General features: G+C 42.3%; 1 protein-coding gene across 1 annotated transcript in view; it reads right to left on the reverse strand.

Moving 5' to 3' along the window:
• otog (otogelin) overlaps nucleotides 1-12,574 on the reverse strand; it is a 49,310-nt gene that overhangs the window by 27,428 nt on the left and 9,308 nt on the right. The window contains exons 13-23 of the mRNA XM_029498531.1: nucleotides 12,338-12,446; nucleotides 11,971-12,017; nucleotides 11,043-11,188; nucleotides 9,046-9,178; nucleotides 7,726-7,903; nucleotides 6,919-7,043; nucleotides 6,036-6,248; nucleotides 5,262-5,427; nucleotides 4,040-4,114; nucleotides 3,552-3,595; nucleotides 1,993-2,158 (exon numbers count right to left, since the gene is read on the reverse strand). Of these exons, the coding sequence (XP_029354391.1) occupies nucleotides 1,993-2,158; nucleotides 3,552-3,595; nucleotides 4,040-4,114; nucleotides 5,262-5,427; nucleotides 6,036-6,248; nucleotides 6,919-7,043; nucleotides 7,726-7,903; nucleotides 9,046-9,178; nucleotides 11,043-11,188; nucleotides 11,971-12,017; nucleotides 12,338-12,446 (1,402 nt within the window). The remainder of the gene's footprint in view (nucleotides 1-1,992; nucleotides 2,159-3,551; nucleotides 3,596-4,039; nucleotides 4,115-5,261; nucleotides 5,428-6,035; nucleotides 6,249-6,918; nucleotides 7,044-7,725; nucleotides 7,904-9,045; nucleotides 9,179-11,042; nucleotides 11,189-11,970; nucleotides 12,018-12,337; nucleotides 12,447-12,574) is intronic.

Genomic DNA, 12,574 nt, shown 5'->3' on the forward strand with positions numbered 1-12,574 from the left:
CGGTCACCGGCTGCCCTCAGCTGCTGTAGGTCGGCCCGCTACACTAGCATAAGCTGAGCCGCGATTCTAACTCACTAATTCTCACCTCCATTTCTGCCATCATCCTACATCTATGACAAGAAGTACTATCATAAAAGGAGGCAGAGGAGGAAGTAGACATGGAACACACAGGACAGGAGAGGAGGAAGACAGATTGGAGACAGAGAGCTAGAGGACGTTGCTCATCGTTTATTAGATTAGCGGACCAACAGAATCGTCTGAGCAGTTACACAAGGTAACACAACCAGCAGAGACCGGACCCCCCCCCACAGACATCCATGTTTTGTGACTGACTCCTGCTGGATAGGAAGCAAAAAGCAGAAATTCACACTCCAGTTTTCTGCCTCTTTCCTGATCCCCTAAAGTGGAGCTGTGTGGATATTAACCAGCTGTTTTAGCACAATATCTCATGTGCCAGAAGTATCAGCATACATTTCAATATAGTTCCCCATTGCTGAGCTTATTTTCTGTTTGTAAACCTTTCATCATCTAATCTCTACAAAAACAAGCTGTGTGCCTGTCATAATAATAATAACAAAAAAAAAATGATATAGCACCTTTCAAGTGTTCCTATATAAGACCGATAAATGTCACAAGTTGCTTTACAGAGGCAATAAAGCAAAACACGCTTTTAGACATAAAACACAGTAAAGACAGAAATAGACAGATCATATAAAATAAAAAATCATGTTGGGAAGTAAAGCATATTGCAGTGTAACAGTGAGGCAGCATGTCTCCGTGCCTGTCTGTCTCTCAGGATAAAGTATCATTCATATCTATCATACAGATGGAGGTTGCTGATCTACTGCAGAAACCTCACAAAAGGAAAGACGCGGGTTCGATTCTCGGCCTGGGCAGACAAAGATGTCTTAATTGGTGACTTGATGTAAATGTATGTAGTGACCCGAGCAGCACGGTGTAGTAGTCGTTACTGATGTTGTCCCGCAAAAAGAATGGTGGACCCTCCAGAGACGGGACCCCTCCTAGACATTAGAGCCTAGACCAGACCCCTCCACAGCAACAGGACCCCCCCAAGAATTTGAAAATCACAGAATCACACAAAATCACATGTTGCTCTATTATTATCAATAATAAACGAGAACATGCCAACGTCACACAGAAAAGCCCCAGGCTGCAGTTTGAATCCAGAACAATGCTAACTGCTGCACCATCATGCAGCACCTTCATATTGTAGGATGTTATACATTATTTTCTGCAAGCTTTGCAATTAGATTAAAAAAGAGAGTGAAACTTTAATTCATTCTAAAATGCACTAAGTGTGTATTAAGCCATAAAACAGCACAAAGATTCATGGTCTCTTCCGGTCATCACTCAGCTACACAATCATCATAAAGTGGGACATTTTTCAATTGACGTCTGTCTGTTCATCTTGTCCCGAGGATGGTTCCTGGTTGATGTTTCAGAATGAATCCACTTAACCCTCTTTTGAGGTCGACAGCCAGAGGGGATTAGAGGCGTCGGATGACTGTAATCTACTCCCTGACGTCTGTTCACCTCCTCTACTGGTTTTTTGGGCTTTTGTGCACTGGGATTATCTGGAGTCTGGGTGTAAAAATACGTCTATGTACGTCTTACACCAGTGAGGTGCTGGTGTTATGGCGCTAGTTATTATCGCTATTCCAATCATTATTTCTTAAAATATAAATATCTGTATATGTGCCTTGGAAAAACAATTCAATTCAGTATGACTTGAAAACAGCAACTGTGGTCAGTAAAAGCTTAAACATTATGAATGCATGGATTAAGAAAACTGCTGGTTGCATGTACTGTGATAGATTATGCTTGCTAAAGAGGCTAAAGAACTGTTTTTTCAAATTTAAAATCAAGAGGTGGACAGTTTTCAGTCAGTTTCCCATTCACTTCTTAAAACAAAATTATGGCAGGGCACAGTTAATAGTGTAACAAAACTACTTATAACACTCTGTCACTCACCCGGGAGGACAGGTGCATCCAGCCACGCAGGGCTCGTGTGTGGAGCAGGTGAGGTTGAGCAGGTAGGATTCACAGGTACGCTCACAGGCCACGCCCCTTCCTGGCAGGAGCCCATCCTCCCCTTCTGAGCAGTTTAGGTGAATTTGACCTGCCGGACACAACCTGTCTGCAAGGAAAGAAAGAGGACTCACAAGTTAGCAAGATGCTGGAAGAAAATCTGGGAAGCGAGAACCAATCTAGTATCCAGATGTTTAATAAGAACTACGAAAAACCAAGAAAGAAACGCTCACACATTTAAAGTCCCTATACTGGTTCTCTGTCAGCTGTCATATAAGCATGTCATACAACTTTTCACTTGTTTTTAAAACACCAGATGGTCCGGCACCAGCATGTACATCAATCAGCCATTAAATCATGACTACCTAGGTTTCCATTTGTTGCCAAAACAGCTCTGACTCTTTATTTGATCCATGGATCAGACTTGTTTGTCCACCACATCCCAAGCTTGACTGGATTGAGATCTGGTGAATTGGGAGGCAAGTCAACAGGTTGAACTGGCGGTTGCTCCTCAAAACTGAATGCTGTTACAGTGTGGCTAGGATAATTATTCTGCAGAAAGGAGCCACAGCCACTAGAGAATACTGTTTCCATGAAGGGCTGGCCTTGGTCTGAACAATGTTCACGTTGGTGCTATGTGTCAAAGTAACGTCCACATCTATGGCAGGACCCAAAGTTTCCAAGTAGAACAAAACATCAAACTGCCTCCACCAGCTGCTCTTCTCAGAAAGCTCCATCCTGGTGCCGTGTCTTCCTCAAACATGCATACAGACATGGCCATCCACATGACCCATCAGACCAGACCACATCCTTCCATTGCTCAACAGTCCAGTCCTGATGCTGGTACCAGTGGTGAGGACGGTCTGGTGGCGGAGGGTCAGCATGGACAGGTCTGCAGCTACACGGTCCCATACACAAACTGTCAGGCTCTGCGCGTCGACACCTTTCTGCCACAGCCAGCATGGAACTCTTCAGCATTTCGAGCCACAGTAGCTCTTTTGTTGGACCAGACCACACAGTCCAGACTTAGCTCTCCATGAACACCAGTAAGCCTTTACCAATGACCTTGTCTTTGGTTCAGTGGTTTTCCTTCCTTGGATCACTTGTGATAGATCCTGATCCCTGCAGACCAGGAAAATCCCACAGGACTGCAGTGTTGGAGACGCTCTGACTCGGTCTACACATCACAGTTTGTCCTTGACATATTCACTGACATTCTCACACTTGACCATGTTCCCTGTTTCAACACATCAAAATCAGGGTTAAATGTTCATTTTCTGCCACATATATCCCACCTACTGACGGCTGCCATGGTAACCAGATCATCATCAGAGCTCATAATAGTACAGCTAATCAATGTACATCCTGCATGCATACACTTCATGAGCCATCCTGGTGCCTTTGGTCCCCAACTACAAATCTGTCCAACAGCTTCGGACTCATTTTACCCTTCATAAATAACAAGCAAGAATTATAGAATATTTCTGGAATAAGTGACGTACCACCATGTGTTGTTTGAGGCACCAGTTTACCATTCAGACAGAGCCTGCAGGAGGAAACAGAAAGGTGTTACATCGTGAAGGTCAAAGTTAAAGTTAAGCAACAACACAGTATTGAAGTGAGAAATTCTGTGCAATCCTAATGTCTTCTTTCATCTTAATTTATATATCAGACATCAATTTCTACAAAAGCAATTTAGAATCAAAATTCAGAACAATTGTAAAAATTGAACATTAATGTTGAATTACATTTCTTAAGTTTATTTTTGGAGGGTTCCCAATAACTGAAGTAACTGATACTTTTTCCATTTCCTATAATTATTCCCAACAGTGAAGCTTTCTCCTTGTCCTGTCAGTCCTCACACCAGGTAATGAGCTTAATGAATCCTAACTAACATGAAAAAAAAAACAAAAAGAGAAAATCTAAAATGAACCTTTAATCCGTGGGAGTATCTGGAGGGTTAAGATTGAGAGTAAGAGGAGGATCTTACTGAACACCTGCTGACATCATGATCACATCTCCTGGCTCGTAATCTGCTCCAAGGAAGCTGCAGGGACACTCGCTCCTGAAACAAGAATCAGCACGAGGTCACATCAGTCTCATCAAGTCAAGTCAGGGCTCCAATTTAGTGAAAATATATATGTGTATAGAAGTATGTTAAAAAATAGTAACTGAGTAGGAGACACATAGGGAGTGAACGAGGTTTCAAATCCAATCCATAAACCATAACGATTTTTTCATTTAAAATCTTCATGGGAAAAAATCTTAAATATTAAAGTGCATCAACGTTTATGGTAAATTGTGAAAGCCTTCTGAACATATAGGCTGGTGGCACACATCGGTCTCTGTACTACAAATTCTTTCTCACTGGTTATCAGATATCTGTGTCGTCCCCAGCCTGAGTGGGAATGAAAGGGGGGTTTCACAATGAATTCCTGGATGTAACTCGATCACATGGTAAGTAAGGCACAGCACTGCGCCTGGATGTAAAAACCTTGGCCATTTAAGAGGAATTAAGCTGCTTGTCTGCTGAGGGCTAAGCAGGCTGAAAAGGGAGAGCACAATCAGTGAGATCCTCCGGCTCTATAATGTCTGCAGGAAACATGCAATGCTGCCCACTTAAAGGCTGACCTAAATTTCAGAGCAAATACAATTATCACTTTCTGCTGGCGTAGTCACTTTGGTCATTCAGACGCCACCAACAAAGATGGAGGATGAGAATCGATTGATAAACACAAAGAGGTAAAGCAGCATTGTTCCAGTCAAAAGTCCAGGCCAGTCCAAATCTGAAGTAACTTGGCGGGGGAATAATACTCTAAAGACAATATGAGTAGGAGACTGAAGTTCTACATCTATCGAATAAGTACAGAAGATAATGTCAGAAATTGCATCCAAGTAAGTGCGCGGTCAGACATGTTAGAGAGGAGATTCTCTAAGGAAAGAGTTTTTCTGGAGCTGACCATCAAGGTAAGAGAGAACCAAGACCTGCACGCAGGTCAGGCCTGATTTTCCTGACCTTGTATAGAGCAAAGTGACATGAGTGATACACGGATACAACGTGGTCAGTAGAGCAAACAGTAAAATGCAATAAAAATGAATTCAAATGTCAGATAGGAGCATCTGTCACAGTGATAATCCTTTTATGTATCTCCTTGTGTCACTTAGCTGTGTATATGAAGGCTGAAGGTTCTAATTTGACACGTCCACTTTACCTGTGCACACAAGTGTGCGTTCGATGGTTGTAGAAGGAGCCTTGAGGGCAAGCACAGCCTTCCTCGCACTCTTCCCCACAGTGCTGCGGCACAGAGAGGGCAGAGCAACGGCTCTGGCAGGACGACACACAAGTGCCATACTGCATGGTGGCAGGACAGGTGACAGCTGCAGGAGGACATGATGAAAACCTTGAGCATTAGCCAATATTAGCATTATTGGCACATTAACATTTCAACAGCGTCATGGACATGTGGATAATGTTGATTTTGGATACACACTTTTGTCAAAGAAAGAAACACCTCATACAGACATAATCATAGTTTTCCCCGAATATGCAAAACCCCAGCAACTCACGTAAACATATTTGTATCACTGCCATTGTTTTGTTAGTATATATCTTCTTATTCCATCATGGTGGACAAATTAAAATCTATTAATCTATTAATTTACTATTCTACTCATTTGTAAAAATAAATAAATAAAAATTCAAATGCATTGTAAATGGATTCTGGTGCTTCAGTTAATGGACTTGAGGGTAGACACATGTTGCTTTTGTTTATTTGCCTCACAAGCGTAACTATGTAGAGCTGATCAGTTAGGTAGACAGTAATAAATCTAAATGTAAATAATAATAATGAGAATAACAATCATATTCTTGCGTAGGACTTTTCAATACATGTAGCAAGGTTCTTCACGTGATTCAAATGTTAAACATCTAGACAGATTAAAGTCAAGTTAAATTAAATAAAAATGAAATAGAGGTGAGTACCCACCACAGTCAGGTATTTGGGTTCGAAAGTCAATGATGATAGAAAATCTGCGGCAGTGGCGAGCGTAGTGAGCCAGGGCAGAGCAAAGGCAGGGCGTCCCACACTTACAGGTATCAGAGCGACACTGCTGGTGAAAAGGAGTTGGGCTGAGGTACTCGTGGCAGGCGGAGAACAGGTCCTGGTTCAGTATGTCACACATCTCTAAGGCGTAGGCCACTGAACGGGACAATGAACAGTTAAGGTTCTGTCCAACTAACCAGGCTGGTAGAAATCTTCTACTTCACATCAGCATTTCATCCGTTTCATTGGAGCAGCAGCATTTTAAGGTCCATTATCAGCCCAAATATATGGCTGAATGATAAATTTTGTCTCTAACCTAAGGTGTTTTTCCTAATTGTTCAAGTATTTATCAAGATAAATTCATAATTGTTTACATTTCTATAATACCAAAATAAATAACTTAAATAGTCAAAGGTATTATAAACTGTTAAAAATATTATCTCAGTCCAGTTAACTTTATTCAAGATCAGTATTAATATGAGCTTCCCTTTATTTATAGTGTAATATTAATAATATTTAAATTGTCCCAGCTGAGTATTATGACTGTAAAAAGCAACGCTGGAGGACTGTCCTGTAATAAATTATTCGGTTTTATTTGTCTTCTACCACTTTTGGAGGGTTGCTGGTGCCAATTCCAGCTCACACTGGGAGAACTAATAAATTATAGATGGCCTAATTATCTATCATACTACAATACTACAATGATATCATATCATTCAGTTTATATCTTATATATATATATATATATATATATATATATATATATAAGATGATATGATATGCATTGATAAGAGGTGGAGGAGGAGGAGGAGGAGGAGAAACTGACCGGCCTGCTGGTGTATGTCACAGGGGTCAAGCTGAGGTGTGCTCAGGCTCAGTGAACAGGCTGATGAGACTCTCCAGGCATTTCCAAACAGCTGAGGGGTGCTTTCTATCATGCCTGAGGGGGATCTGCAGAAAGACCAGCACATAAACGCATCACAATAGCAGCACACTTGTTTTATTTTTATACACTGAACCTACTGAGTGGGCATAAACTCAAGTTCTGTAAAGTGAAGCCAGTGTTGAAATGCTGTAAGCCTGAAATCTACTGAATGAGCATTGAGTGGGAAAAAAATTATAATTAAGGCACAGCAGACCTCAGTTTTTAGCTTCAAAGATCAAGACAAATTAAAAAACAGAGGATTCTGCGAGCCATCTTTTTAACTATACCTTTACTCGAAAGCTTCAGTAAAAATATGGTTCTTTTGAGGAGCAAACGACAACTTCAGTTTCTAACTGTAACAGATATCCAATTACAGCTGTCGGACAACATCCGGACTTTATGGATGGCCATTACGAACTGGCACAGTGGAGACCCTATTCCACTAACAGTAAATTCCTTGTTGAAGTGGAGTGTCCAGTTGGGTGCTCATCTGGCCTGCCTAATAGAGCTGATCAGAGAGCGAGGCTTTTGATGCAGAGCCGCCTACCAGTGTGCATTACCAGAGAGAGAGAGAGAGAGAGACAGAGTACTTCAACATCAGCTCTCCCGCTCTCCGCCTCTGTAACAGGAGTATGCTCTCTCTTTTTATAACAGGTGGTGGTGATGGGGCTTAACAGAGAGGTTGAAAGTCAGGTGGCACACGCTTACAGGAAGTCATCTTGAATGTTGCCGTTGAAGGTGCCACACAGTCCCACGGTGTTGTCCTTCCACGGCTCGTCAGCCTGCAGGTAGAGACGAAAGTCTGTCCAGCTGTACTGCAGGCGCAGGCCGAACGCCATCTTCACCTGGAGGAACATGGACGACAGCTCCTGGATGTGGAAGACATCTGCGGGAGACGTGGGAGGGGGTCATGGCAGATGAGGCTATGGTAATCTACAGCTGAAAGTTACCTGTTGTCTTCTTCCCTGCTTTTTGCTAATATATTGGCATGTTGCTGCCAATTTCAGTTCTTTTCGACTTGTGATGCATTCTGAAGAGCCTTAAACCGGCATTCTGATCTAATGACCATCAGATGGCGACACTGGCCATAAGAAGAAGTCATATTGTACTGGATTCTATGTGAAAATATCCCCACTTCTCATTTCATTTATTGGCTCAGTAAACATTTTCCTAATGAGTTTATCACCTAAGTCTCTAGTTTCAAGTCTTCTTCAATACAACATGATGTCAATTTTTTAAAATGATCCCAAATAGAGCATAATTGACCATTAAATAGGGGGTGTGTAGGGGGAGTGTCTACTTTGTTACGGACTGTCCCACCCAATAAAGATAGAGTACAGAGCAGGTCAGATCCAGCCCTCACTCCTCAGCTCCACTTTTGCTTCCAAATATTGTTTCTACGGGTTTAAAAAAAAAAAAAAGAAGAGAAATAACAAACTTCAAGAACCAGTTGATACAAACTGAACATGTCCTGCTCTTACTGCTTTGGATTATGAATAATTTATAGGAAATTAAATATACTTATCACAGAGCAAGCAAAGATTAATTAGGACCTGTCTGCTATTTTTCAAGAGGAAATTGTCTTATCAAACAAAGAATCAGATCAAAAATCACTCAACTTAATAATTGTTGTTAATGTTTCATTAAACGTTGGACAAAATTTACTGAATGATTGGTTGAATAGCTGACCAGATTAAGTCAGAAATCTAATTTGTTGCCATCTGCGACAGACCCTTGTTTTTATTCCCCAAGAAACCAAAATATCAGATCATTCTCACACACTTCAGTAAAAACCAAACAAAAGGCTGTCGACTCCGTCAACACAGTGCTGCAGTCATGAAAACGCTGGAGCGATACTCAGAGGGAGGGCATTTTGTGTGACACAATGCAGATACATATTGAGAACATTTCTGTTCAGCAGCAAAGCTGTCACTCAATCCACCTCTGCCATGACTCACAGACGGCTGAATAAGATCAGGCATTGCATTGTGAACAATGCTGGGAGTTGATAAGAAATGAGGAGGTTACCATCAGAATAGGGCAGGGAGACACGGTACTGCCCAGCCATGAAGACCTCTCCAATGTGACTCAGTGTTATCTCGGTCCGTGGGTCCTCATCAATAACCAGGTTCACTGACTGGATACAGGACCCATCCAAATTCTGCCATAGAGACGAGATGGCTTGATTAGTCATGCAGCAAATATGATGTACAACAAGACACACAAGAAACAAACAATGGAAAAGAAATGAAGTGGACTAACAAGAAGAGCTGGGAAAGAAAAACAACAACCCCCTCTGACACACAGTGGAGCAGTGGAGGACAGACCAGGGTCATTTGGAGCAAACGGATTTATCCTCTGAGGAGCATCAGTATGTTCTGTGAACTTCAGCTGCAGTCATGTACCATCCACAACCTCTTACAGTTCATGGGGCTGTGTTGTCTTAGATACTGTTGTGGCGATGAGCATGACCCAATACGTCCAGTTTTACTAACAGACTCTGGAGTCTGGAGACTTCTCAGACATCAAAACTATGAGACATGTTTGTGCTAACAGGAAAGTACAAAGTGTGTTTGCATGACTGATTTGACGGCATACAGCAGACCAATTCCAAATGCAAGGCCGGATTAACCACTTGGGCATCTGGGAGGTTGTCAGCAATTACCTTGAAAGGGCTCAAGGCAGTGAGGGCACAAGTAATACATGTGGTTAAAATTTCAATCTAGCTCAGAAGTGATTGATGGTATTTCTTTATTGGCTGTTGGAAAAGCTAAAAGCTAATGAGCAGTGAATAGTAGCAGTCAGCACAGAGAGAAGCCCACAGCAGCTTGTATTGATGGCCTGTACCCTTTTTCACCTGCCGCCAGTGGCCTCAGTATCCATGCTGTGCAAACCAAGAAGATGCCTGTCAGTTAAAGATGTTACGGAGTAAACCTTTCTAGGTTGTACAAGCATTTATTCTTTTCTATGAACAACCTCTATGCTCCTCTGCAGGAGGAGCCAATAATTTAGCTCCTTAGAGAAATGAACTGATGAACACATTCTGTCATTGTCAGCTTTTAAACTTGTCTTGAGTAAGAGGTTGTCATCCATGATGACCAAAGTCACTCAAGTTATTTTATCGTTTTGGTCCCTGTCACTGGACATTCTCAGAAATGGCTCTATAAAAATGCCCTGAAAAAGAATTTTTGTCTTCTCTGCAGGTCCTGCGGCTGAAACTCACCCAAACAAAAGTCACCATGAAGTTCAGTAAAAGCTACAGTCAGCTCATAAGTCTTTCCCCTTTCAGATAATATGAACATATTAATTGTAGTTGTTAGGCCTAAATTAAAGTATGAAAATGTAACGTTTTGATTTAAAACTAGTAAGTGTCACAAAATGTAATCAAAGCCGAACTTCAGTACATCAGTTTCATGTCCCTCTGCTGTGGCGGTGACAGTAAGTGATCTGCCTCGATGAATCGTCTCTTTCATAAGTGGCAAAGCCCCATCGCCCAACGGTTTTAGCACCGACCTCACCCACCCCTCCTCATACTAATCTTCCCATCATTCACCTCCTGTTTTCGCATAGCCTTCTCTCTGTCCAACTGCCCCCCCCCCCCCGGTCCCTCTCTTCCCTACAAAGCTGTCCGCAGCTCCATCAGTCAGAACAGATAAGGTAATCACTGCTCACTTGGCTGTTAGAGGTCTCAGGCCTCTGCTCTTGATGAGTGGGACATCTTATATCTCACCTCCTCCCCTCAGAAACCCCCTGTTTTCTGAGCAGCTCAAAGGCTGCTGGGAAATCGGAAGCTCAGAGAGATTGGAGAGGAGAAAAAGAAACCCGCAGTCTTTCTGTCACTTGTCATGTTTATTATCTGGCGTAGTTTGATTGGGATTTTTCCTCCAGGTGTTGGTTTGGCCCGGACTCAGAAGGAATTACTGAGCACTTGAATAAAGACATACACGCAAATTGCATAAATCTGTAAAATGATCCAGCAGAAGAAAGTGCAAGAGTTGAGAAAGAATTATCAAAAGTTATCTCACTGGTCCACAGGGGGCGTTCTGGATGGTCACTGTGAACTTCCCTGAGTTGCGGCTCTTGACGAGGACATACTGACATGTTGCAGGAAAGGTGTAGACCCGCCCGTCAAAGGACTGAAAATACATATCACCAGTAACTGAGCACTCCCCTGTGGAGAGAATCACACATTGTTAGGGCAAATGAATGACACAGCATAGTGCTCACTGGATGTGCCTTTCAAGAGAAATCACAAAATGGAATAATCACAACAGAAACTAAGTATGTGGCTGTCCTGAAAACCAGCAGCTCTTTGCAAAGAGATAAGGAGACGACAATTCACAATCCCCTGTGCTGATTTTCTGAAGGTCCAAAACTTGATTCTTGTGCCATGACTTCGTGATGGGCAGTACTGGTTGTTTGACACGTCTTACGTGGTCTAGATCATTTCCTGAAAACTTTTCTGATTATTTTCTAAAACGTTAGCTGGCAGTGAGCTGTAAATTCACTAGGACATTTCTATTTAAGAAGGACATTCCTGCAGCTTTAATCAACAGAGTAAATTATCCCTTTGTTTTATTAATTTCTCTAGAAAAGCACAAGGTTGGAATTAGTTGGAGGTTTGGGAGTAGTTTCATAATTTCAAGATACATGAGCCCAGTAACATGTAGCTAAATACCAGCAATTGTTTTAGGAAATAATCTTTATAGGATGGGTCTGCCATCCATCCCTCTTCTATTGCTTTTTCCGTTTCCGGGTCGCGGGGGTCTGCCTTTATAGTTTAATCATTGAAGAACTCAATGACAAATTAATTTAATTAATTAATGAAAACATTAATTTGTATGAGTCTCTTTGGTATGTAATTAAAAAGAAAGAAAAAAAAAAATCGCCTTAACCCACAGTGTTTCATATTACACTATAAAGTGTAGCCACCCGCAGAGAGAGGGCACAAACCTGGGCAGCTGTAGTCGGTGCAGTTCCACACTCCACCCACGCATGTGCTGAAACAGAAAGCAGAGACATCCACAGGTGGCTCTGGAAACATGAAAGGCTGAGCTAATCAGCAGGATCACTGACAGAAACTGGACACACTGAGCCCAGGTGGTCAGATCTGAGAAGATTAAAAGGACTGCATTGAGTCTGCAGGACAACGTGCTGTGTTTTTTATACATGATGATGACATGCAACGCAACATGGTCACTCAAGGACTCACAAGCGCCCAACTGGGGTTCATTTAAGCTCTAAAGGCGGCCCTCAGAGGGTAATCCTGCTCCTCACCCTGACGGCAGAGGAGTCCAAAGAAAGGTTACACACTGCTCACCAGTTGTTGCATTCCTCCTGCAGCGTTTGCCCAGAGGGGTAAAACATGCCGTGGTACTCACAGGGACAGTCGGAGGGCATCACACAGCCCCCGTTCTCATAGATCAGACCTAAGGAGGGACAGCCGAAGTTTGGACAGACAGTTATTGCCTCATATCAACTAGAGCTGACAGCAAAAGAGATCGGCCAACAATGAAGGTCTTTTACTGTTACGTCCAATCATTAATCGGAGATTTGA

This window comes from Echeneis naucrates, chromosome 3, assembly GCF_900963305.1.
Source record: "Echeneis naucrates chromosome 3, fEcheNa1.1, whole genome shotgun sequence".
NCBI lineage: Eukaryota > Metazoa > Chordata > Actinopteri > Carangiformes > Echeneidae > Echeneis > Echeneis naucrates.